The following is a 27,337-nucleotide window of genomic DNA, read 5'->3' as shown; positions in this document are numbered from 1 at the left end:
TCTTGCAAGAATAAATGCATAGAATGTAGAATTACGCAAAGATAAATGCCTTTACATTGGTGTAAATGGGACTTCTCAATGGGATTCCAGGAGTACACTTGACAGCCTGACCAGCATCCTTGCCATATTCCTTGGAAACCCAGAAATTCAAAACTCTACACATAGCCATAGGTATAGACTTACGAGTGTACATTTTAAAATGTGTTTGTGAATCAGGCCCAAGGAGAGCTGCATAGTATGCAAACCAAAGGAGTTTGTAAACATACTTCTAAAGGAGATCTAAGCGTGATCTCATTAATTTGCATATAAGCTCTCAGAATCCTCTGCACATCTCACAATGTTTTCTCAACAATTTTGTGGCACTGTTTTGCCTGCCTAGCGCTAACGCAGGCACCCTTGCACCACTGTGCAAGGGTGCCTGCATTGCATGCAGGATTGTTTTTGTGTAGGAAAGAACACCTTCTTGCACTAAAACAATCCCCTGAGGAGTATTCCTGATTTGATTTGATTTTTGTTTTCCTATAGCGCTCGAATGCCCTGGGGCGTCTTGGCGCTGCTGCTGTCATAGGTATAAGCAGTGGAGAAAAGAGAGTCACATTAGTGACTAAAAAGCCAGGTCATAAGAGATTTCCTGAAGGACAATAGATCTGGGCAGTTCTTTAGATTCATGGGGAGAGAGGCCCACAATTTAGCCGTCCTCAAGCAGAAACTCCTACTTCCCCATGACTCTCGTTGGGCCCCGGGCAGGCTAGGCACTTGGCTTCCAAGGATCTGAGCTTCCTGGACATGGTGTAATACATGAGTCTGTCCTGAAGATAGTCTGGGCTGATGTTGTGCAGTGCCTTAAAAGCTACACAAAGAGCTTTAAGTTCTACTCTCTTAGCCACTGGAAGCCAGTGTAGCGTAATCAAGGCCTGAGACACAGACTGATATGTTGGAACTCCCAACAGTAGCCGGGCCGGTGCTTTTTGTAGCATCTGAAGTTTATGGAGAGGTCTTTTCTGGATGCCCTTAAATAGGGTATTGCCGTAGCCCAATTTGGATAGGGCAAGAGTGGTGACCACCGTTTTTAGGAAGACTGAGGGAATGAAGGGACAGATTTTCCTAATAATTCTTAAGGTAAAAATACTGATCAAGCCAAGGTATTAACCTGATCTTCATAATTACATGTTCGATGGCATCTGTCGCTGTAGATACGCATGTTCTGCAATAGCTCGCCATCTGGTGTTGGGCCGGAGTGTTACAAGTTGTTTTTCTTCGAAGAAGTCTTTCGAGTCACGGGACCGAGTGACTCCTCCTTTTGTCTCCATTGCGCATGGGCGTCGACTCCATCTTCGATTGTTTTTTTTCCGCCATCGGGTTCGGACGTGTTCCTGTCGCTCCGAGTTTCGGAACGGAAAATTAGCTAATTTCGGAAGATTTTCGTCGGTATTGTTGCGTTCGGGATCGGCGTACTTAGATTCCACACCGCATCGAAGATCGAAGAGCTCCGGTGCCCTTCGGGGTAGTTTTTCGATCCTCCGTCGGGGCCTGGTCGGCCCGACCGCGTGCTGAAGAACGCCGATGGAACGGACCCCGTTTCGTTTCTGCCCCAAATGCCACAATAAATACCCCTACACAGACCAACACTTGGTCTGCAACCTGTGCCTGTCACCTGAGCACAGCGAAGACACCTGCGAGGCCTGTCGTGCGTTCCGGTCCCGAAAAACACTCCGAGACCGTCGAGCCAGAAGACTTCAAATGGCGTCCGCACCGACAGCCCAACGGGAGTTCGAGGAACAGGAAGAAGAAGGTACCTTCTCGATCCAAGACTCAGACTCCGAAGGATTCGACGATACACAAACCGTGAGTAAGACGTCGAAAAACACACAGAGAAACATTTACAAGGCCCAGGGGACGCCACTGCCACCAGGCCATGGCTCGACCCATAAATTCGGTGACCGACCGTCGGCACCGAAAAAGGCCAAAACAGTGCCGAGATCGTCCGACTCCGGTCGAGACACCGGCACGCAGCCTTCTCGGGACCGAGAAAGTGCTGGAGACAAGCCTCGACACCGAGATACCGGTGTGGACACGGCTCGACGCCGAGACAGCGGCACCGAAACAGATCGACGCCGAGAGGTTTCGGCCCCGAAAAGGAAAAAAGTCACCTCGGAGCCGAAAAAACACGCAGACAAAGTTTCAACGCCGAAACAAACTGCAAGCGACCCAGCTTCAGGCTCTTATACAGAAGAGCACTCGCTAACCTCCCAAATGCAAAAGCATAGGTTTGAGGAAGAGCTACAAGCAACTGATGTGGACCATACGCAAAAGCGTATCTTCATTCAGCAGGGGACAGGAAAAATAAGCACCCTTCCCCCCATTAGGAGAAAGAGAAGGTTGGAGTTCCAGACGGAACAAGCACCACAACCAAAAGTGGTTAAAAGAATTACACCACCACCCTCTCCTCCGCCCGTGATTAACGTTTCACCAGCACAAACTCCATCTCACTCCCCAGCTCACACCACCATGAGCCAGGGTGACCAAGATCAGGACGCATGGGACCTATACGACGCCCCAGTGTCAGATAACAGCCCGGAGGCCTACCCTACAAAGCCATCTCCACCAGAAGACAGCACCGCGTACTCTCAGGTGGTGGCTAGAGCAGCACAATTTCATAACGTAAGCCTCCACTCAGAACAGGTCGAGGATGATTTCTTGTTCAACACACTCTCCTCCACCCACAGCTCCTACCAAAGCCTGCCTATGCTCCCTGGTATGCTCCGGCACGCAAAAGACATATTTAAGGAGCCGGTCAAAAGTAGGGCAATCACACCACGGGTGGAAAAGAAGTATAAGCCGCCTCCTACGGACCCGGTTTTCATCACTACACAGCTGCCACCAGACTCTGTTGTTGTAGGAGCAGCTAGGAAAAGGGCCAACTCTCACACATCTGGAGATGCACCACCCCCAGATAAAGAAAGCCGCAAGTTCGATGCAGCTGGTAAAAGAGTCGCAGCACAAGCTGCAAACCAGTGGCGCATCGCGAACTCCCAGGCACTACTTGCGCGCTATGACAGAGCCCACTGGGACGAGATGCAACATCTCATTGAACATCTGCCCAAGGACTTCCAAAATAGGGCGAAACAAGTGGTTGAGGAGGGACAGACCATCTCCAACAACCAGATACGTTCCTCCATGGACGCTGCAGATACAGCTGCACGGACAATTAATACATCTGTAACTATCAGACGGCATGCATGGCTCCGAACGTCTGGATTTAAACCAGAGATTCAACAAGCAGTTCTCAATATGCCTTTTAATGAAAAAGAACTGTTCGGTCCAGAAGTGGACACAGCGATTGAGAAACTCAAAAAAGATACGGACACTGCCAAAGCCATGGGCGCACTCTACTCCCCGCAGAGCAGAGGGAATTACAGCACATTCCGTAAAACGCCCTTTCGAGGGGGGTTTCGGGGTCAAAGCACACAAGCCAGCACCTCACAAGCAACACCGTCCACTTACCAGGGACAGTATAGAGGAGGTTTTCGGGGACAATATAGAGGAGGGCAATTCCCTAGAAATAGAGGGAGATTTCAAAGCCCCAAAACCCCTACTACTAAACAATGACTCACATGTCACTCACCCCCTCCACACAACACCAGTGGGGGGAAGAATAGGTCATTATTACAAAGCATGGGAGGAAATCACTACAGACACTTGGGTTCTAGCAATTATCCAACATGGTTATTGCATAGAATTTCTACAATTCCCTCCAAACATACCACCAAAAGCACAAAATTTAACAACACACCATTCCAATCTCCTGGAGATAGAAGTGCAGGCACTATTGCAAAAGAATGCAATCGAATTAGTGCCAAACACACAAATAAACACAGGAGTTTACTCACTGTACTTTCTGATACCAAAGAAGGACAAAACGCTGAGACCAATCCTAGACCTCAGAGTAGTGAACACTTTCATCAAATCAGACCACTTCCACATGGTCACACTACAAGAAGTATTGCCATTGCTAAAACTACACGACTACATGGCAACTTTAGACCTCAAGGATGCTTATTTCCATATACCAATACACCCATCTCACAGGAAATACCTAAGGTTCGTATTCAAAGGAATACATTACCAATTCAAGGTACTGCCTTTCGGATTAACAACCGCACCAAGAGTCTTTACCAAATGTCTAGCGGTAGTCGCTGCACACATAAGAAGGCAGCAAATACATGTGTTCCCATATTTGGACGACTGGCTAATCAAGGCCCATTCGTTCATACAGTGCTCAAATCACACAAATCAGATCATACAAACCCTCTTCAAACTCGGGTTCACCGTCAATTTCACAAAATCCAAAATTCTGCCACGCAAGGTACAACAATACCTAGGAGCCATAATAGACACATCAAAGGGAGTAGCCACTCCAAGTCCACAAAGAATTCAAAATTTCAACACCATCATACAACGCAGGTATCCAACACAAAAGATACAGGCAAAGATGGTATTACAACTCCTAGGCATGATGTCATCATGCATAGCCATTGTCCCAAACGCAAGACTGCACATGAGGCCCTTACAACAATGCCTAGCATCACAGTGGTCTCAAGCACAGGGTCACCTTCTAGATCTGGTGTTAATAGACCGCCAAACTTACCTCTCGCTTCTGTGGTGGAACAACATAAATTTAAACAAGGGGCGGCCTTTCCAAGACCCAGTGCCACAATACGTAATAACAACAGATGCTTCCATGACAGGGTGGGGAGCACACCTCAATCAACACAGCATACAAGGACAATGGAACGTACATCAAACAAAACTGCATATCAATCACCTAGAACTGCTAGCAGTTTTTCAAGCACTAAAAGCTTTCCAACCAATAATAGTTCACAAATACATTCTCGTCAAAACAGACAACATGACAACAATGTATTATCTAAACAAGCAGGGAGGGACGCACTCCACGCAGTTAAGCCTGCTAGCACAAAAAATTTGGCATTGGGCAATTCACAACCAAATTCGCCTAATTGCACAGTTTATACCAGGGATACAAAATCAACTCGCAGACAATCTCTCTCGAGATCACCAACAGGTCCACGAATGGGAAATTCACCCCCAAATTCTGAACACTTATTTCAAACTCTGGGGAACACCTCAGATAGACTTGTTTGCGACAAGGGAGAACGCAAAATGCCAAAACTTCGCATCCAGGTACCCACACAAACAATCCCAAGGCAATGCCCTATGGATGAACTGGTCAGGGATATTTGCTTACGCTTTTCCTCCTCTCCCTCTCCTTCCTTACCTGGTAAACAAACTCAGTCAAAGCAAACTCAAACTCATATTGATAGCACCAACTTGGGCAAGGCAACCCTGGTACACAACGCTGCTAGACCTATCAGTGGTACCCTGCATCAAATTGCCCAACAGGCCAGATCTGTTGACACAGCACAACCAAAAGATCAGACACCCAGATCCAGCATCGCTGAACCTAGCAATCTGGCTCCTGAAATCCTAGAATTCGGGCACTTACAACTTACCCAAGAATGTATGGAAGTCATAAAACAAGCAAGAAGGCCATCCACCAGGCACTGCTATGCAAGTAAATGGAAGAGGTTTGTTTGCTACTGCCATATTAATCAAATACAACCATTACACACAACTCCAGAACATGTAGTGGGTTACTTGCTTCACTTACAAAAATCTAACCTAGCTTTCTCTTCCATTAAGATTCACCTTGCAGCAATATCTGCATACCTGCAGACTACCTATTCAACTTCCCTATATAAAATACCAGTCATTAAAGCATTCATGGAGGGCCTTAGGAGAATTATACCACCAAGAACACCACCTGTTCCTTCATGGAACCTAAATGTTGTCCTAACTAGACTTATGGGTCCACCTTTTGAACCCATGCACTCCTGCGACATACAGTTCCTAACCTGGAAGGTGGCATTTCTCATCGCCATTACTTCCCTGAGAAGAGTAAGCGAGATTCAGGCGTTTACTATACAGGAACCTTTTATACAACTACACAAAAATAAAGTCGTCCTAAGAACCAATCCTAAATTTTTGCCAAAGGTTATTTCACCGTTCCATCTAAATCAAACAGTGGAACTTCCAGTGTTCTTTCCACAGCCAGATACCGTAGCTGAAAGGGCACTACATACATTAGATGTCAAAAGAGCATTAATGTATTACATTGACAGAACAAAAAACATCAGAAAGACTAAACAACTCTTTATTGCATTTCAAAAACCTCACGCAGGAAACCCAATTTCAAAACAAGGTATAGCCAGATGGATAGTTAAATGCATCCAAATCTGCTACCTTAAAGCTAAACGACAGCTGCCCATTACACCAAGGGCACACTCAACCAGAAAGAAAGGTGCTACCATGGCCTTTCTAGGAAACATCCCAATGCAAGAAATATGTAAGGCAGCCACATGGTCTACGCCTCACACATTCACCAAGCACTACTGTGTAGACGTGTTATCCGCACAACAAGCCACAGTAGGTCAAGCCGTATTAAGGACATTATTTCAGACTACTTCCACTCCTACAGGCTGATCCACCGCTTTTGGGGAAATAACTGCTTACTAGTCTATGCAGAACATGCGTATCTACAGCGACAGATGCCATCGAACTGAAAATGTCACTTACCCAGTGTACATCTGTTCGTGGCATCAGTCGCAGTAGATTCGCATGTGCCCACCCGCCTCCCCGGGAGCCTGTAGCAGTTTGGAAGTTACCTTCAATTATTTCTATATGTATCATCTCAACCTTAAATAGGTGCATACTTAGTCACTCCATTGCATGGGCACTATTACTACAATTCAACTCCTACCTCACCCTCTGCGGGGAAAAACAATCGAAGATGGAGTCGACGCCCATGCGCAATGGAGACAAAAGGAGGAGTCACTCGGTCCCGTGACTCGAAAGACTTCTTCGAAGAAAAACAACTTGTAACACTCCGGCCCAACACCAGATGGCGAGCTATTGCAGAACATGCGAATCTACTGCGACTGATGCCACGAACAGATGTACACTGGGTAAGTGACATTTTCATTATTGTCAAAGACAATACCCAGGTTCTTCACTTTATGCACTGGTGAAGGAAGTGCCCCCTTTTCCTGAGGCCTTTTCCTGAGGCCACCAACTTGGCGACCAAAATGAGTCATCTTTGCCTAGGAGAAGGACCTCCGTTTCCCAGAATTAAGCAAAAAGCGGCACACACAGAAAGAGGAGGTAACAAGGAGAGATAAAGATATTTCTCTTCGTTACGCCTCTCCCGAAGAGGCGTATTTTGTGGCACATTCCCAGGTTTAAAAGTTGTTGTAAATCTGGGAAGGTGTCAAAGCCATAGATGTTGCATGGGAGCACCCACGCAAAACACCCAGGGAAATGCCTCTGTGGCACACAGTACTGTAACATTTGATTTGCGCGGCGTTACATTACTCAAGATTTATGAAGCCATGCAGGGCCACACAAGGTGGCCTTGCGTGGCTTCATAGATCACACTTAAGGTTTGTGTCGCTCTTGCACCACTTTGCGTGTTAAGACCAATGCAAACCATGCCATCAATATGCCCTTCGTATATAAAAAGTAAAATAAGAAATTTAGGACTGAGCCCTTTGGGACAGCATCTGGTAATGGAGTTGGTTGTTAAAGCGATAATATTCATGAGCCATGAGAGAGAGACTGTTCAATCTGAAAGATATGAGGTGAGCCCGCAGAGAGGTTTGTAGGTAATACCAAGAGTGAGAAGGTTAGATATCCAGGCGAGGTGATCAGTGGTATTGAATGTAGCGGAGAAGTCTACAAGAGTATGAGGATAGAAGAACAATTGTTATGGTGAGCTGATGTAATGAGTTTAGTCACAAGGAAGAGCTCAGTTTGAGGACAGTGGTAGCTAGAAAACCTGTTCGATTGTGGGGGATAAAATAGGTTTTGGGAAGTGATAAGCTGGGTCAAACTATTGCAGACTAAGGGACATATTTACAAGCCCTCTGCATCGCTGGTGCATCCCGTTTTGGGATGCACCAGCAGCGCATAGTGGAGACACATATCTACAAGGCCACGCAAAGCCACTTTGTGTGGCTTTTTATTGCCTTTGATATGGTGTAAAACCACATAGTCACTGTGATGCTTTAGACTGTGTCAGGGAGGAATATCATGGGCTTTGCAGTAGGTGTTCCAATGCAACTCTCATGGGTTTTGATGCATTCCCAGATTTACAAGAATCTGTAAACATGGGAATGCATCAAAACTGTACGCCTCCCCAGAGCAGGCACAACTAGGAGAGAAGAAAAGTGTCCCTTCCTGCACAAAAACATTCCTGCCTACAGCGCAGGCACCCTTGCACTACGGTGCAAGAGTGCCTGCGTTGGTGCTAGGCAGCAATTTGTACACCAGCGCAGGGTGAAAGGACAGAAAATGCACCGTAGATTGCAAATCCAGTTTATTTCTACCCTTTTCCTGTGGTGCAGGTAATTTGCTGCACTTGTTGGATGGGTTTGCTGGATCATCTTTTTTAAAAAAATTTGTTCAAAATGTCACTATTCGTGGAAAGACAACTATATTAGCCCTTGTATTTTATTGAACACACCATTCATAGGATGATGTCATTTTTGGGCTATGCAAAAAAAGCAACCCCTTGCCACCTCTTTGAACTGATTCACAAAAAACGTCTTAATGTAAAGTAAAACAACTGGAGTGGTAGTTAGTACAACTCCTGGAAACTGTTAATTGTCGTTTAGTGTTCGGTTTCAATGTTTCCTCCCGTCTCACTCGCTTATACTTTTTTAAATGTATTTATAGAGAACTGCGGTAGCCTTGGAAGGCTACAGGACAGCAAAGGTAGAGCAAGTAATTTGGGGCACAAGCCGGACTTCTCCGATGGAGACATGATGGAGGTGCTAATTTAGTGAACTGTGTTCCTGTGTATCTCAGCGTGCTCTGCAAACATTCGAAAGCCATTCAGCCACTTTCTGCAGCTGTGTTGACAGAAGATACATTCTGTTGATGGACAGAGAAAGTTGGTAACTTGGAAAGTGATGGAACCACAAAGTGGCTTAGGAAGAGATGACTCCACAGTGTGACGAAAGAGGTGACTAAGCCACAAGATGACTTTGAATGTGCAACCAAGATGTCATCGTGGACAACAGATGGCGGCTGCAGACTGGAAGCAGTAAAGGCTTGTTGGTAGCCAGTGATGCGATAAGAAAGAGACATTTATGACAATGTGGGATTCTCAAATGAACTGCTTGAAGGCTACGTCTGACTAGCATTGTCCGATGTGACTTCATAGTTTGGGTGCTGCCAAGCCAAAGTTTGTGAATTAAATAAATAAGAGTATTCATTTTTTTAAAGCTATTTTCGACGGTTTGAAAAGTCTGTGCCCGGTTCTTAGTGCACAGTTAATAAGTTAGGATCCTTTTGTACATGCACACAACACACATTCCTCTGCTTCTCTGAATGAAGCCCTGACAGCGGACAAAGTGATATTGTATTACAATAGTGTGTTCCGTTTTGTATAAAGATAACCCTAAAAGCTTTGTGACGCGCAAAAGTACAAACATTGTCTGTCATTTTGAGGTAGAGACGTGACATGGTTGGTGTTATTGGTGTAGTGTGGGAAAGAAGTAGGCGATGTGAATCATATGCTTAGCAGGCACTCTAAGATTTCAGGCAAATGGTAACCACAGAGCCATAGCCTAGGCAACTGTGTGTGTGTGTGTGCGTGCGTGGGTGTGTATGTGTGTGTGGTGCATCTGTGTGTGTCTGTATGCGCAAAGGAACTAGAAGGTAAGCTATTAGTGTGATGCAGTTGCTTGCTTTGCAAAATAATAAGTGCACCCGCACAAAGGGCTAGATTTACAAGAAAGTGGCGCACTAGTTGTGATGTGCCACTTTTCTTGCACTTTTGTGCCCCCTAATGACACCATGTGTGCACTGTATTTACAGTATGGCGTACCATGAAGCACATTAGGACAATAGCGTCATCATTTCTGATGCTATTGTGGTACTTTGCAGGATTAGTGCCACAAATTGTGAGGCTAATCCTGCAAAGTAAAGGGAGGCCCATTGAAAGTCATGGGCAAGTCATTTTAACGCCTGCTCTGAGCAGGCATTAAAAATGACACTAGAAATGGCTCAGTGAAATGTTGTAAATTTCAATGCATCATTTTACCGGCCTCCCAGCACCGGAACGCCCCCTCGCATACATTATGCCTGGCGCAGGCATAATGTGGCGCAAGGGGTTACAAAGTGGCGCAATGCAAGAATTGCTCCACTTTGTAAATATGACGAAGGAGAATGGCCTCCTTAACGCCACATTAACATTAAAAAAAAAAATATACACTATTGTGGCGCTAAGAGGCACTAGGGCCTTGTAAATCTGGCCCAAAGTTTTACTTAGAATCCTGCCACCAAATGCTAGTGTTGTCCAATGCTTAGGTTGCCCTCCGTTATTTCATCTCATGCCTTTGTTCCACCACCCTACCCTTCCTTTTTCAGTATCTCCAGAATCGCCATCTTGCAGTTTCTTTCCATTTCTGCTTTCTCCTTTAATTACTGTGTTCTTATCTTACTCTTCTTTATTGCAGGCTCTTCTTTCTGCCTTCCCATCTCTTGGAAACATCAGCACTTGTTAGTCACTGGTGCCTTGATGTTTTCTGTAACAAACAGAAAAAGCTTCTCTCTGCCATAAATTATACCATGGACCTTTCCTGCCCATGGTATCATGCAGCATTTGTTTATTGCTAGCCTTGAAATTGTGTGAGATGTGCAACTGTATGGCAAAATAAACTCCACTGGTGCTATTTCAAAAATATCTCCATAGGCAGAGATAGGCGGGTTTCCAAAATAATATGACAATCGAAAATCCTGAACCCTGAAAAAATGCCCCCATGACAAGCTGGAAGCTATGCCTATGGCTGTGGGACCTTTGTTGTGTGGGAACAAAAGAAGAGTTTAAAGCGACAAAGGGGCAGATTTAAGAAAAGTGGTGCTGCACCCAATGCGCCACTTTTCTTGCGCCCCTTAGGGCTCCCCTACCGCCACCATGTGTTCAGCATATTTAAAATACGGCGCACTATGTCGCAGGGTAGGGGACAATAGTGTCAACATTTTTAATGCTATTGATGTACTGTTCAGGGTTAGTGCCAAAATTTGGCGCTAACTCTGAACAGTACATAGGGGCCCATTGTAACCAATGGTGTGCCCCTTTTAATTCCTGCTCTGAGCAGGCGTTAAAAATGCCCCCAAAAATGGCAGAAAGAAATCTTCTAGATTTCTTTCTGCCATTTTTCCGCCCCCCCCCCCCCCCCCCCTAACAAGGGAATGCCACCCTTGCATACATTATGCCTGGCGCAGGCATAATGTGGCGCAAGGGTTACAAAGTGGCGCAATGCATCCATTGCACCACTTTGGAAATATGGTGTGGCAATTTTAGCCTCGCTGGGCCACATTAGCGTAAAAAAATAATGCTAACGTGGCGCAAGGAGGGCCCTCTATAATCTGGGCCAAATACTTTCCACACAATAAAGAAAAAATCCAGCATTTCATCATTGTTGTACTTCTGCACTTGTAACAGGGACCTGTGCTAAATCAGGGGTGCCCAGCATGGGTCCATACCGCATTTTTAGGATACATCCATGTTAGGTATATTTGTGTTCAACAAATTTAAATGTAACTGATCTACATGATCAGCGGCTGCCCTGACAAGGTGCCATGGATTTTGCTCTCTGGACTTCTGTTGGACACCCCTTGTGCTAAATGTCGTCTGTACATCTGCGTGTCTCTAGACAAATGGCTGGAAATATCAGTGGGTGCAATAAGTAAGCAGAGGATAAGGCCTGTTTGTGATGAATGGGTAGGCAATGTACCTAAGTACAAGAACAGTACTGCCATAAACCACGGGTCTGTTGGACACACGAGCGAAATAAACCCTGACCTCGTGGGCAACCCTTTGGTGCATCTTACTGTGTGCAGAAAACATGTTTTGTGGTATTTCTATATTGTAATGGTTTCATTGTGAAAAAACATCTATATTTAAAAGGTGAAAATTGACGTTTGAGGTACTTAAAAGAAACATGTAGATGTGGTTATTTTAGATACAAAAATTATTTACAGACTGTAAAAAAAAATGTTTTTATGCAGTGACCTTTGACAATTTCAAAATGACGTAGTGTTCGAGAGCTGGTGACATTGTGATGTTCCCAAGCACAAAATACAATCAGTGTAATGACCTCAGGCACAAAAAAGAGAATACCAAGAAATATTTATCAGTGCAATGTAAAGAAATATTTCCATTTCAGTTGTGGACATCCAGCCATATATTTTAATAAGGGGAATTGTATTTCAAAGACGTAAATGATGAATTATTTAAAAGATGTATATTATTGACAGAATTTGCTTCCGCCGCCTGTAGTTTTATGTGCATTATTTTTTTTGCATCATCGGATCCTGTCCATGTACGTGTTCTCCACTTCACGTTTTTGAAGTAAACTATATATTTTACTCCATAGGTTCGTTTTTCATTCCAGTCTATGTTTGTAAGAGAAGTGTTTATTACACAAATTCTGTCGAACAGTGTGTGATAGTTTCAGAGTCACTGTACCATTCTTTCTTACGATGGGGAAGCCCGCTTGTTTTCATTTTTTCCTGCAGGTTGAGATGCAAAACGTGCTTCAAAGTGCCTAGAAGCACCTGCTTGTTAGGATGTGCATTCAGCTGTGATCGTTTCTGTGACAGTGGGTGGCATCTTGACATCTACAAAGAAAACGGGATGCAGCATCTCAAGACGTACCATTCTATAACCCAGATTTGGAGCCCAGAGGAAGTTATGTAAATTGGGGAAATTAGTCATTTGAAAAGCAAAACAGCTTGCCTCATGCCTAATTTTTTATGTTCACTTTTCTTTTTATAAACAGAATTGATTTTATGTAGAACAGGCTTGGAGCTACTGGTAGCTCTCCTGATACCTCTCAGTAGCTCTCCTGTATACAGTCCAGCCTACTCAATTGGAACATTTTGCTTGCTTGAATTAACATATTTATGACAAAATTGTGTATTCCAAGAAGAAAACGGGTGTATTTTCATAGCTCACAAGCTGATGTTTGGAGAAAAATGAACGATTTTCCAAAATATATTTAAAGCTGATTTTTGAGTGATAAATCATGTGGGCAGATTAATTAGTATAATGATTACTTTTGTGCCAGGGGCACTGCAACTCAGGCTGGCATGTATTACCTACATATAAGTGTACACAAATGGCAAAGCCTGAGGAGATCACTGCCGGTAATCTTTGACCTTGTCTGATGTGGTCACTAATACAACACTAATAATAATAGCTCATGATCATTTTAATTGAACATAAGTAGCTCTTATTATAAAAAAAAGGTTGGAGACCCCTGATGTAGAACAACATAACATTAACAATGTAACTTGTTATGTATGGCTTCCGCTTGAAGCCTTTATTGTGAATATTAGATTCTATATCTGGTTATATGCAATGACCTATCATCAGTGGAAATCAAAAGTGGTTTCCTACTGTTCCCATATCATAAAGGAATTCCATGCTGCAGGACCAGGGCTGTCTTAGAGCCTGTCAGTGCAGTACTGCCTTCCGTACCAATGAAGATCAGAAAGCATTGCTTTGGGAAGGATAAGGAAGTCACATCAGTGGTGGTGGTGAGTGGCAGAAGACCAGGTTTTTTTTTTTTTTTTTTTTTGGCATTTGGAAGAGAGAAGAGAGGCTCCATTATGTATGGCTCACCTTTACTCCTCCGCCCTGTGTAGCAGTTAAAGGCAGGGGCAGATGAGTTGGGTGAGCCAAACGTAACATGAAATTATAGCGGGGTAAAAAGTGAATAAAAAGGTATGTTTTTCAATTTGTGCTTCACTTTAGTTGTCTATTTGATATCACTCAGAACCCCTTGGTGAAAACAATCCCCCACTTTCAGTATTCATCCCAGGGTTCTTTAAAACCTCACTGGAACTGTAAAAGAATAAATGGCTGCGGTGGGCTCAGGCAGACAGAGGCACCATTCAATAAAATCAATAGCTGAAGACCTAGACACACTTCTAAGGCGTCTACCTGCTTTAGTAATGTACCATTGTAGTGCCAAAGAATCCATCTCCAGCTAGACTTAGGCAAGACATTGTGTCAAAGAGCGACAAGGGAAATTCTGGTATTTTCCTCCTGCAAAAGCTTCCATACACCCGCACAGTGAAAGGCTGATACAATATTTTGATTAGAGAACAGACTGAGACCCCTTTATTGATATTTTTACATGTAGTATATAATAGAACCCATACTTTAGCTGGCTGTTTAATCTTTTGGTGACCTCTTCCTACATAGTCCGTTACAAAAAGATTGTTTAATACTATACTAATGACTCTGATCTTGCCTGAGGAACTCTTCACCAATATATTTTTAGAATTAATCACAATGAGGGTTATTTGTTTTGACGTGTGGGAAGATCTCTTCTGCATCAACATGTAAACATTAAACAAAAATTCCATTCATTGATCTAGCTTTTCCAGGATTTAAAGCTGTGGTTATCAGATACCCCATCATACTTTTGCCTCCTTTGAGCCACTGAACCAGCATATGGTCTGAGCACTAATCTGTATTCAGATATATAAATAATGCCTTGTTCTTATGTGTCTATTTCAAGGATTCCTCAGATGTATGGGATCCAAGTTAACAACTGAGCGGCTCAAACCACCTGGAAATTATTGCAGGGTTGAGATTATCAGGAGTTTAAACTGCCCAGGAGAAATACCCTTAATCAATCAATCAATCATAGAATTTGTAAAGCACACTACTCACCCGTGAGGGTCTCAAGGCACTGAAGTTGGGGGATGGGGCTGCTACTGCTCGAACAGCCATGTCTTGAGAAGTCTCCTGAAGTAGATCCTTAGTCTGACGCAGGTGGGTGGGAAGAGTTTTCCACGTACTGCCGGGGAGGTGGGAAAACGATCTGCTGCTGGCAGTTCTGCAGATGCGTGGGATGGTGGCGAGGGCAGGGTCGGCGGAGCGAAGCTGTCGGGTTGGGGTGTAGAAGTAGAGCCGTCTGTTGAGGTATTCTGGTCCAGTGTTGTGCAGTGCCTTGTGAGCGTGGGTGAGGAGTTTGAACGTGATTCTCTTGTTGACGGGGAGCCAGTGTAGGTCTCTCAGGTGGGCTGTGATGTGGCAGTGGCGAGGGATGTCCAGGATGAGGCGTGCCGAGGCGTTCTGGATGTGTTGCAGTCTTTCCTGGAGTTTGGCTGTGGTTCCTGCATAGAGGCCATTGTGGTGGTCCAGTTTGCTGCTTACGAGGGCTTGGGTGAATGTTCTTCTGGTTTCAGTGGGGATCCATTTGTAGATCTTCCGAAGGATGCAGAGAGTGTTGAAGCAGGAGGAGGAGATGGCGTTGACTTGCTGGGTCATAGATAGTGAAGAGTCCAGGATGAATCCCATGTTGCGTGCGTGGTCGGTGGGTGTCGGTGCAGTTCCCAGTGTGGCAGGCCACCAGGAGTCGTCCCATGTGGAGGGGGTGGAGCCAAAGATGAGGACCTCAGTTTTGTCGGAATTCAGTTTCAGGCAGCTGTTCTTCATCTATTCAGCGATGGCCTTCATTCCTTCATGGAGGTTGGTCTTGGCATTGGCGGGGTCCTTGGTGAGGGAGAGGATCAGCTGGGTGTCATCGGCGTATGAGATGATGTTGAGGTTGTGAGCTAGGGCGGAGTTAGCGAGCGGAGGCATGTAGACATTGAAGAGGGTCAGGCGGAGGGACGGACCCTGGGGTATGCCGCAGATGATTTTGATGGCTTCAGAGCGGAATAGAGGAGGGGTGGACTCTGAGTTCTGCAGGTGAGGAAGGAAGTGATCTAGTCCAGGGCTCTGACGTGGATTCCTGCGTCATTGAGGGATGTGCGTAGGGTGTGGTGGCAGAGGGTGTCGAACGCGGCTCGGAGGTCCAAGAGGATGAGGGCTGCGGCTTCAGTATGGTCCTGATGTCGTCCGTAGCGGTGATGAGGGCAGTTTCGGTGCTGTGGTTGCTGCAGAATTCGGTTTGGGATGGGTTCGGAGTGTTGTTCTCCTCGAGGAAACGAGTCAGTAGTTTGTTGACAATTTGCTTTATGACTTTTGCCCGAATGGGGAGGAGGGAGATGGGCCTTACAGTACTTTGCCTTTCTTGCAATGACTTGTTTTACTTCCAAAGTCAGAATGTCGCAGGATGGAAGGAGGGATAACAAGAGGAAGCTTTTTTTAGTGTGCATTGCAGCAACTCTTTTTTTCTCTTTCTGACCTGGTGGGATTTGCGCAGAGACATACCCGGGGATAGCGGGAAAAAATGTGACTGTGACACTAAGAATGAGAGGTTTGTTTGTCTTAACTTGACACACAACAGAAATTAAATCTAATAGAAGTTTTTCATAAATATTATCAATGCTGTACCTTCAAGTCGACCTTTACTATTCTTCCACCACTGCAATAGAGTGCTTTTTGTATCTATCGGTTTCATAGTAAATTTCAGGAACAGTTCCAGGATAATAAATAACTTTTGAATTATAAATAAGAATTTAGAAAAAAATAAAAGGTGAAAGGTTTTTATTGTCAAAAATTCACAATTTAAACATTTGCTAAAGGAAGAGCAACAGCTGATTAATAGCATTAAATTATAAGGGTGTCAAACCCACATTTTATTTCGCACTGTATTATCTAACAGGTGTGTTCTATGAAAAATCTATTTCTCTCAAGCTCTTGTACTAGTTGAGTCTGTGGTACTTTTCTTTATTAAATGTTTCTGTTATTAGAAAAAAATACAATTCCAATCCTGCTGTGAATAAGGCCTCACTTAGGAAAATAATCTAAATTGATATTTTTACCTTTTATATGTGACATTTTTACCAACTTCCTAATATGAATTCTAAAAATTGAATTATTTTTAATAAATTGTTAGGTAACATGTACAAAGGTGCACACTGTCTCACTCCTTCACTCGCTCATTCTTCACAAAAGGAGTTGCTTTAGGCTTTATTTGCGAAACAAAAGGGCAAAGATTCTGTGGCCCATATTTATACTTTTTGACGCAAAACTGCGCCAACGCAGTTTTGCGTCAAAAAAATTAGCGCCGGCTAACGCCATTCTGAAGCGCCATGCGGGCGCCGTATTTATTGAATGACGTTAGCCGGCGTTAGCCGCGGGCGCTGTCTGGTGTGCGTTAAAAAAAACGACGTACACCAGGCAGCGCCGGCGTAGTTGGAAAATGGAGTATGGGCGTCCAGAAATTGTGCAAGTCAGGCTGAGGCAAAAACTTCGCCACAACCCGATTTGCGCCATTTTTTTACGACGCCCATCCCCCATTGAAATGACTCCTGTCTTAGCAAAGGCAGGAGTCATGCCCCCTTGCCCAATGGCCATGCCCAGGGGACTTCTGTCCCCTGGGCATGGTCATTGGGCATAGTGGCATGTAGGGGGGCACAAATCAGGCCCCCCTATGCCACAAAAAAAAACCAAAAAAAAAACACTTACCTGGACTTACCTTAATGTCCCTGGGGTGGGTCCCTCCATCCTTGGGTGTCCTCCTGGGGTGGGCAAGGGTGGCAGGGGGTGTCCCTGGGGGCTTGGGAGGGCACCTCTGGGCTCATTCTGAGCCCACAGGTCCCTTAACGCCTGCCCTGACCCAGGCGCTAAAATCCGGCGCAAATGCGGGTTTTTTAGTCCCGCCCACTCCCGGGCGTCATTTTTGCCCGGGAGTATAAATACAACGCATATGCATCGCAGTCATTTTTTAAGACGGGAACGCCTACCTTGCATATCATTAACGCAAGGAAGGTGTTCACGCAAAAAAATGACGCTAACTCCATGAACTTTGGCGCTAGACGCGTCTAACGCCAAAGTATAAATATGGAGTTAGTTTTGCGTCGAATTTGCGTCGAAAAAAACGACGCAAATTCGGCGCAAACGGAGTATAAATATGCCCCTGTGATTTTTGTAATGTTATTTAGTGCAATAGAGCTCAGGTCAGTTTTCACGTAGAGCTCTGCAGCATTAACAATAGTAAACCTAGAGGAGAGGGGTAGATTTACTGAAAACATAAAGAGCAATTCTGTTATTAAAATTGCTGTACTAAGGAGCCCGAGCATCACAGAACCATATTTACTAACCGCGGTTGAATGCTGCTTTTTTCCCTGCGCTGGTGTACAAACTGGCTGTCTAGCATAGCCTTTATACTGGAAGGATATCCTTGTATTACTAAATCTCACATTGATTGGAATGTGTGGAGAAATGTAAACATTTTTCTTACTTGACACATATTTCAATCAGTTATTTGTTGACACACAGTTCAAGCAGTTTGACAATTTTTGTAGATCTGGCTTTGTATCGGGAAACATGGGTGGTAGTGTGGGAACACCCAAGTATCACCCATGGATTTCACTTGTGACCTAAAGTAACGCAAAGCACCATTTGCACCACTTTAAGGGTAACATTCCAGTGCAAAAACGTTTGCACTGGAAATTAAGGGCCATATTTATACTCTGTTTGCGCCGGATTTGCGTTGTTTTTTTTTACGCAAATTTGACGCAAAACGAACTCCATATTTATACTTTGGCGTTAGACGCATCTAGCGCCAAAGTTCATGGAGTTTGCGTCATTTTTTAGCGTGGACACCTTCCTTGCGTTAATGATATGCAAGGTAGGCGTTCCCGTCTAAAAAATGACTCTGAGGCATGTGCGCCGTATTTATACTCCCGGGCAAAAATGACGCCCGGGAGTGGGCGGGTCAAAAAAAATGACGTCCAGCCGCTTTTGCGTCATTTTTTAACGCCTGGTCAGGGCAGGCGTTAAGGGACCTGTGGGCTCGGAAGGAGCCCAGAGGTGCCCTCCCATGCCCCCAGGGACACCCCCTGCCACCCTTGCCCACCCCAGGAGGACGCCCAAGGATGGAGGGACCCACCCCTGGGACATTAAGGTAAGTTCAGGTAAAAAAAAAGTTTTTTTTTTTTTTTTGGCATAGGGGGGCCTGATTTGTGCCCCCTTACATGCCACTATGCCCAATGACCATGCCCAGGGGACAAAAGTCCCCTGGGCATGGTCATTGGGCAAGGGGGCATGACTCCTGTCTTTGCTAAGACAGGAGTCATTTCAATGGGGGTTGGGAGTCAAAAAAAATGGCGCAAATCGGGTTGAGGCGAAAATTTTGCCTCAGCCTGACTTGCCCCATTTTTTGACGCCCAAGCTCTATTTTCCCCTAGGCCGGCGCTGCCTGGTGTAAGTCATTTTTTTTTACGCACACCAGGCAGCTCCGCCGGCTAACGCCGGCTAACGTCATTGAATAAATACGGCGCCCGCATGGCGCTTCAGAATGGCGTTAGCCGGCGTTAAATTTTTTGACGCACAACTGCGTTGGCACAGTTGTGCGTCGAAAAGTATAAATATGGCCCTAAATACTTTATCAACAATTTGCAGCACTTTGCTTTACTTTCCATGACTGTGGCAGCACAAAATGTTGATAAATCTGCCCACTAGTATATTAAAATACAAAATAGCATTGGGTCAACCACAGGTCTTTTATTTTTTTGTTTTAAGTTGTCTTTCATATCACTAAACTATATGTTTGTGGTGTGGCTGTTTGCAGAAGGCAGTTTAAGGGAGCAGAATTCTTGTTTCAATTCTCCAAAATAACTCTGGAGATTAGGAAAACCGAGACCTATGGAGACCTATGGAGACCTCATGTACACACCATAGGTCGTGTTTGTGAGGCATTTAGACTGGGGCCTTGATTACCAGTTGAGGGGAGACATCCTGAGGTGGAACAAAGCTCTGCCCACAGGTTATATGTCGGAACCACAGGTGCCTAAACCACCCATGGCTCAACAACTAGGTCGGAACAACAACCTTGTTTTAAACACTAAGGGGCATATTTATACTACGTTTGCACCGAATTTGCGTCGTTTTTTCGACGCAAATTCGGCGCAAAACTAACGCCATATTTATACTTTGGCGTTAGACGCGTCTAGCGCCAAAGTATGAGGAAAGAGCGTCATTTTTTTGCGTGAACGCCTTCCTTGCGTTAATGAGATGCAAGGTAGGCGTTCCCGTCTAAAAAAATGACTGCGACGCAAATGCGTCGTATTTATACTCCCGGGCAAAAATGACACCCGGGAGTGGGCGGGGCAAAAAACCCCGCATTTGCGCCGGATTTTAGCGCCTGGGTCAGGGCAGGCGTTAAGGGACCTGTGGGCTCAAAATGAGCCCACAGCTGCCCTCCCATGCCCCCAGGGGACCCCCCCCTGCCACCCTTGCCCACCCCAGGAGGACACCCAAGGATGGAGGGACCCACCCCAGGGACATTCAGGTAAGTTCAGGTAAGTATAATTTTTTTTTTTTTAATATTTTTTTTTGGCATAGGGGGGCCTGATTTGTGCCCCCCTACATGCCTCAATGCCCAATGACCATGCCCAGGGGACAGAAGTCCCCTGGGCATGGCCATTGGGCAAGGGGGCATGACTCCTGTCTTTACTAAGACAGGAGTCATGTAAATGGCGTCTGGGCGTCGTTAAAAATGGCGCAAATCGGGTGGAGGCGATTTTTTGCGTCAACCTGACTTGCACCATTTTTAAGACGCCCTAGCGCCATTTTCCCCAACGCCGGCGCTGCCTGGTGTACGTGTTTTTTTTCCACGCACACCAGGCAGCGCCGGTCTGCTTGCGCCGGCTAACGCCATTCAATAAATACGGCGCCCGCATGGCGCTTCAGAATGGCGTTAGCCGGCGCAAAATTTTTTGACGCTAAACTGCGTTAGCGCAGTTTAGCGTCAAAAAGTATAAATACGGGCCTAAACCGTTGTAAACGCATTCCTGGTAAAGGCATTACCAATCAGCATGCACGACCCAGCATGCTTCCACCCCAGCCCCAGCCCCCCACACCACACCACACCACCCCACCCCTTAAACCTAAACCCTGACCCCCCTAAACTCTAATCACCCCAGCCCCCCCACCCCACCCCACAAACTAAAAATACCCCGAGTCCCCACCCCGCCCCTAAAACCTAAACCCTGCCCCCCTAAACCTTAATCACCCCCAACCCCCGCCTCCCAAAGCAGCCCCAGTCCCAGCCCAACTTACCTCCTTCTTCACCGCGTCCACTCCAACTCCCTTCTGTACCTTAATCACGCATATACGTTGTTCAGTAATGCGTGGTTAAGGTACTGAAACCAGGGAGTCCCAGAAACGAAAGCGTTGTTTTGCTTTCGTTTTTCCTAACCTCGTGGTTCCGGACTCGTTCTTCCGGGTGTTTCCCCTACCCATGTATAACTGGTCCATTTTTCCTTTGCCCAGAATTCCCTGGTGCAAGAACGGTGGACCCAGTTTTACTGGCCTGTAAAATCACTTTAGAATTTGGCTGAGCCTCAGCTTCCACTTGACCATCTTCTAAGTCACAGCCACAATCTCCTCTTCTTTCTGCCACCCTCCTCAGCCCTGCCCGGCACCGACCCTAATTGCTCTTACTTACCACAGAAAAAGGAATCCAGTGAGGAATCCCATCCATTAAAAAGGGTCTGTGTGTTTAATTCCTCATTCTATGAAAATTACCTCATAATAGGGGGAGTTAGATGTAAAATACCAGTCACAATCATAAATTCTAACAATCCTCACCTAAGTCCACCCTGCTTGTAATCCTGACCTCTGTGAGCTGGAGCAGATTGGAGACTGGGTTAATTGCATCAGCATACATTGGGAGCAAGTCTGGTGATCTGAATCGATTACATAGGACAATCAATCAGTGCAGGGGACAGACACCATTGTTCAACAGGATATCTTTACACCTTCCTCATGACAGGCAGCATATGAGCTGGGCACCAACGTGTATGAACCTTCCTAGATTGACAGTGCTTGCTAAGTAAACTGGTGTATACAAAAAAGTGAAGGCTGGAATGCTTGAATTACTCTCAGGCATTGATAATCACATCATAGTCCATCATTATTTTGCACACACTGCCACCTCAGTTTGGACCCAGCCATATGCAAATCAGTCTTGCCCCTGCTGCATTAGGAAGAGTCCACCCTGAATTGCCAGGCAGGTCCTCCCTGGATCGGAACACAAGCAACCCAAGACCAGTTTCACTCTGGGGCTCTTCAGTCAAATGTAGCTTGGGTCCAAACTGGTGTCTTTTTTTTTCTTCTTTATAGAAAAGCTAGGCAAACCAGTGTCCCTGCTTCTGGTTCCTAGGGTAGCTAGTGAGCTAATGAGGCTAGTAGTGTGCAAGTGAATGATATCTCCTCCTCAAGGCTGATCACTGATCACTCCTTCCTCGGGGGAAAGATATAGCCAACTCCACATTAGATGTGCTACTCTCATGTGATTAAGCTGCTTCATTGACTTTTATTTAGCGAAAACATACATTCAGCTCGTTTACTTTTCTATGAATTGCAGCTCTAAGCCCCAAATGACCATTCTCTAGTGAGCATTCTGAACATTTGAAATAACAATTGTGTGTAATAATTTCCCACGCTTCTTGTTATTTTGCATTAAACTCTAGTTGGACTTTAGACTTCTTATTTTTAACACTGGTGACCCTGCATCTTTTCCCTTGTGTATATAGGCAGACTGTGGACCCCGTTCCTGGCATGACTAGACAAACCTGTCATCCTCTTCTGGTCTCTAGTGTAACTAGGCATACCTATGCTCCCGCTCCTGGTTCTTAACAAGATTAGGCACACCTGTCCCCCCCCCCCCCCCCCCCCCCCCCTTATGGTCCCTTGTTTAACTAGGCAAACTGGTGCCCCTGCTTCTGTTTCCTAGCATGACTATGCAAACCTGTCACCCCAGCTTCTGGTCCCTAGTCAAACTAGGCACGTTAGTGACCCTCCTTTTGTTTCCTAGCATGACTGGGCAAACCTGTCACCCTGCTTCTGGTCCCTCGTTCAACTAGGCATACTTCTTGCTCCTGGTTCTTAACATGACTAGACACACCTGTTACCCTGCTTTTGGTCCCTAGTGTAACTAGGCAAAACTGGCGACCCAACTTCTGGTTCCTAGCATCACTAAGCAAACTTGTCATCCTGCTTATGGTCACTAGTGTGATGAAGCAAACTGGTGACCCTGCTTCTGGTTCCTAGCATGACTAGGCAAACTTGTCACCCTGCTTCTGGTCCATAGTGCAACAAGGCATACCTATGCTTCTTGCTCCTGGTTCTTTGTATGACTAGGCACATCTATCACCCTGCTTCTGGTCCCTATTGTAACTAGGCATACCTATGCTTCCTGCTTCTGGTTCTTAGCATGACTAGGTGTGCCTCTCACCTTGCTTCTGGTCCCTAGTGTAACTAGCCAAACTGCTGACTGCTTCTGATTCCCAGCATCAGTAGGCAAACGTGTCACCCTGCTTCTGGTCCATAGTGCAACAAGGCATACCTATGCTTCTTGTTCCTGGTTCTTTGTATGACTAGGCACATCTATCACCCTGCTTTTGGCCCCTAATGTAACTAGGCATACCTATGCTTCCTGCCTCTGGTTCTTAGCATGACTAGGTGTGCCTGTCACCTTGCTTCTGGTCCCTGTGTAACTAGGCACACTGCTGACTCTGCTTCTGATTCCCAGCATCAGTAGGCACATTAGTCACCCTGTTTCTGGGCACTGGTGTAAGGAAGCAAACTGGTGACCCTGCTACTGGTTCCTAGCATGACTAGACAAACCTGTCACCCTGCTTCTGTTTCCTAGCATGACTAGGCAAACATGTCACGCTGCCCCTGGTCTCTAGTGCAACCTGGCAAACTGGTGACCCTGCTTCTGATTCCTAGTATGACTGGGCAAACCTGTCACTCTGCTTCTGGTTCCTAGTGCAGACGTTCCCTCGGGTCGTAGTTGAACTTACAAAGAAATAGACACCATCATTTTGGGGGTTGCATTGTTGATCAACTATTATTTAGAAGACTGAGCTGGTGATCAACAGTATAGATGATATTTCACAGCTACTGGCATTGGCACAACCTTCAGAAGAAAGATAAAAGCAAATCAATTTCTTCAAGTCCTAGATTCACTCAATCGTAGTCTTAAATACCATAATTCTGCTTGCGGTCTGAACGGAGGTATGTAGCACATACGGAGACATCTCTAACATGGCAAAACATTATTTCCTCTGTTAGAAAAGCCATCAGTAGACATCAGTGCCTTGGTTGTGGCTAACACAGACTGGATTCAGAGGGGATGGTGTGAACTCAAACTGCTTTATTGCAAACCTCTGAATGTAATTGTGAACCTAAAGGGAAAAATATATCCTTTACGTCTTTGATGGCAAAGATCAAATCGAAACGTGGGATGCCTGCATGGCTTGATACATCTAGAATAACACAAAGCAGCACACATCGTTTCCTTGCATTATTCTGCAGCAGGGAGGTATGCTATGTGTGAAACATGGGTGTTCCTATTCATCCACTCATGCATTCAGGCACATTTACAGATTCACCAACACTGGTAGACCCGGAAATTCATCAGAATTGTATACATTTCGCAGGACACACTTAGAAAGAGGAAAATGCCCCATCATGCACAAAAACAATCCTGCCTACAACGAGGAAACCCTTGCAAAGGGTGTCTCTGTTGGCACTAGGCAGCAGTTTGTGCGCCCACGCAGGCAGAAAACAGCAATGAGATGTATAGTTGGTTTTAATGGTTGGTCATTGTGGACCTGAAGTTACAAATGCAGCGCTGTTTTGCGGGAATGTCAGTAAATCTGAGGTTTTAGACAGTCTGGAGCCTTTCAAAATATTTTAGATGGTGAGTGAAAGGAATGGGGATCGTTGCCCCAAAGTTATTATCAAATGTGTTTCCAAAAACAGTATTATAGTGAGTGCTAACTTCCATCAGGTGAGTTATGCAGAATTTTGCTAAAATCAGATATATTGTTGCAAAATTAACCCCCTTAGTGGTTACTGTTCAGTAGTTAGGACCTGTAACGCATGCTACACCTTAAAATGGTGACAAACACAAAAAATGGCCAATATCCGAAACTTAGAATATTTTCGAAACACTAAATAAACCTACCCACCATTAAAATATCAACCAACCCACCTTAATCTCCCAATAACAATTCAACACAACACTAACAAAATAAACACAACCCAAAGGAACCCACAACTCCCGCGCATAGGAACACAACCTCCACTCTTATTGCAAGCACAACCCGAAATCTAAATATTGTACATTCCTAATTTGTTAATAAAACAGGCCTATGTGCCAATGGCTGGAGAGATTCGTGCCTCAGTAGCTGCCTAATTTTATTGAGGCCACATTGACACTGCAATTGTAGTCGACTGTGCAGTGAAGTGTGCGCCTTTTACTGCTGCCTCCATCTCCCAGCATGGTCTCTACTCTTTCCATACTTTGCTAGTGGTGGAGGATGAGGACATGGTGTGTGTCAGTCAGTGCTCAATTTGTAAATAAAAACGTACCAGTGCTCAAAGCCCTCCTTGTAAACACGCGGCTGCTGCAAATAAATGTGGGAACACGGAATACTGAGGTAGCGTAATCCTGAAGCCATCTCGGGCCTCTCTAATCCATTTACAGCCACTCCCTGCCCCTTCACCTCACTCCTGCAGCTTTCTGCTTTCTCCATTTGGGATGCTTTTTCGTTTTTCTCTTCCTCCGTCTTTCCATACGTGTCTTTTGCTCGCAGCAAATGTTTGAGGCAGAAGAATAAGCGCCGGCCCTCAAAAATAAGTGCTGGTGCTCCGCACCGGAAAGAACCAGCACAAATTAAGCACTGGTGCCAGTGCAGGTCTTCACCTTCTGTCTTCTCTAGGGGCCCATGCAATAAAACCTTCTAGCCACTGCTTGAATTCTTTGGTGTCCAGTCACCCTCAGTGCCTGGGACCACCTTGTATTATCATCCACGTTAGCTGAAAATAAAATACAAATCTTGAAAAATGTTCTCCATTTTAGAACACGCTCATCAAATCAGCATAGTTGTAAGAGACAATAACGTGAAACAATTGCCATGAAGACGTTGCTTGTATATTCTATGGAATTCATTGTATTGATTGTGACAACATGCAGCAGGCTTCTTCCCAGTGCAATGCGAAGCTCTCCGCCCCTCTCCGGCAGGAAAGCGTGGCGTGCCATTGAGCCAGTGTGGGAGGGTGCAGGGCCTTCCAGTGCATAGCTAGGAGAAGTTTGGCTAACAGTAGTGCCAGATTGGCGGAGCGGGCCCTTACTGTACGATCTTTCCAATGGGGGACTAGTCCCAGTGCTGTGGCTGTCCATGTTTTGAGCATATCAAGTTCTGTGACCACAGCTAGGGTGGTGTGAATTTCATCCCAGTAGCACTGGTGCACTGGACACGACCAGAACATGTGTTGGATGTCTGCCGCGGATTGAGAGAAACACAGGCGTGTTAAATGAACAGCCAGGAATAGTTTGCTTAGGCGGGCTGGGTTAGGTAGGCTCGATGTAAAAGCATATACTGAATATTTTTGAGACATGCATTTCTGGACACTGTTGTGGGGAATTCCAATGCCCTGGCCCACTCCATCTCATGGAATGGCCTCCCAAAGTCATCCTCCCAGTTCTGCTGAAGGTGAGTTAGCGGGGCATCCAAATGTGCTCTGATGGCTTTATAGAATCACGTAATGAGATGTCGCCCTTGGCCCATTAAGTACAGGGTACATATGGCTTTGTGTCGGGAGGTTCTTCTGTTAGGGGTCCCCATAGTGTACTCATTGAGGCCAGAAGGCTCCTGTACATAAGAAATTGCCTGGAGGGGGATGGCATAACCTTGTTCTATAGCTGGTCAAATGTCAAGAGCTGACCATCTCGGAAGAAACCCCCATTGTTTCAATCCTGTGGTTAGCCATTCCGATAGCTGATCGGTTGTGAAAGGGCCTATCACACTGGGGAATCCAGGCAGCGGAATATTAGAGACATAAGGTTTCGCCCTGCTAGTCAGGCAAAAGGTTCTAGTGAGACAGTTTTGGGCTATCTGGTCTAAAAGTGACCAGGTGCGATGTGGTTTGATAGTGGGTTGGAGGAGCTGCCCAAGTGTGTAGTTGTGAAGCGGGCCACCAGCGGTGGAGGTTTCAAACACGTTATATCTGCCAGCCAATGGGCCACCCAATGGAGTTGGGCTGCTAAGTAATAAGATTCAAATGAGGGGGCACCAAGACCTCCTTGAGCTACTGGTAGTTGTAATTTGCGAAGAGCTACCCGGTGCCTGCCTGTGCTCCAGAACAGGTCACCTAGCAGCTGATCAAGGGCTCGGAAGAAGCTTCTTGGGGGGGAAAATGGGCAGGTTGACAAAACAAAATAGAGCAACCTTGGGAGTATGATCATTTTGGACAACGTAATCTGTT

General features: G+C 45.5%; 1 protein-coding gene across 4 annotated transcripts in view; it reads left to right on the top strand.

The window, feature by feature from the left end:
- Nucleotides 1-9,352, top strand: part of AMOTL1 (angiomotin like 1) — a 294,817-nt gene extending 285,465 nt beyond the window's left edge. For all 4 annotated transcript variants that reach the window (XM_069202417.1, XM_069202419.1, XM_069202418.1 and 1 more), the window contains one exon: nucleotides 8,812-9,352. In XM_069202417.1, coding sequence (XP_069058518.1) covers nucleotides 8,812-8,918 — 107 coding nt within the window. In that variant the 3' untranslated portion in view covers nucleotides 8,919-9,352. The remainder of the gene's footprint in view (nucleotides 1-8,811) is intronic.
- Nucleotides 9,353-27,337: the final 17,985 nt, after the last annotated feature.

This window comes from Pleurodeles waltl, chromosome 8 (assembly GCF_031143425.1).
Source record: "Pleurodeles waltl isolate 20211129_DDA chromosome 8, aPleWal1.hap1.20221129, whole genome shotgun sequence".
In the NCBI taxonomy this organism is placed as follows: Eukaryota; Metazoa; Chordata; class Amphibia; order Caudata; family Salamandridae; genus Pleurodeles; species Pleurodeles waltl.
The sequence above is the reverse complement of the archived record's forward strand: the minus strand, read 5'-3'. Positions and strand labels throughout refer to the sequence as shown.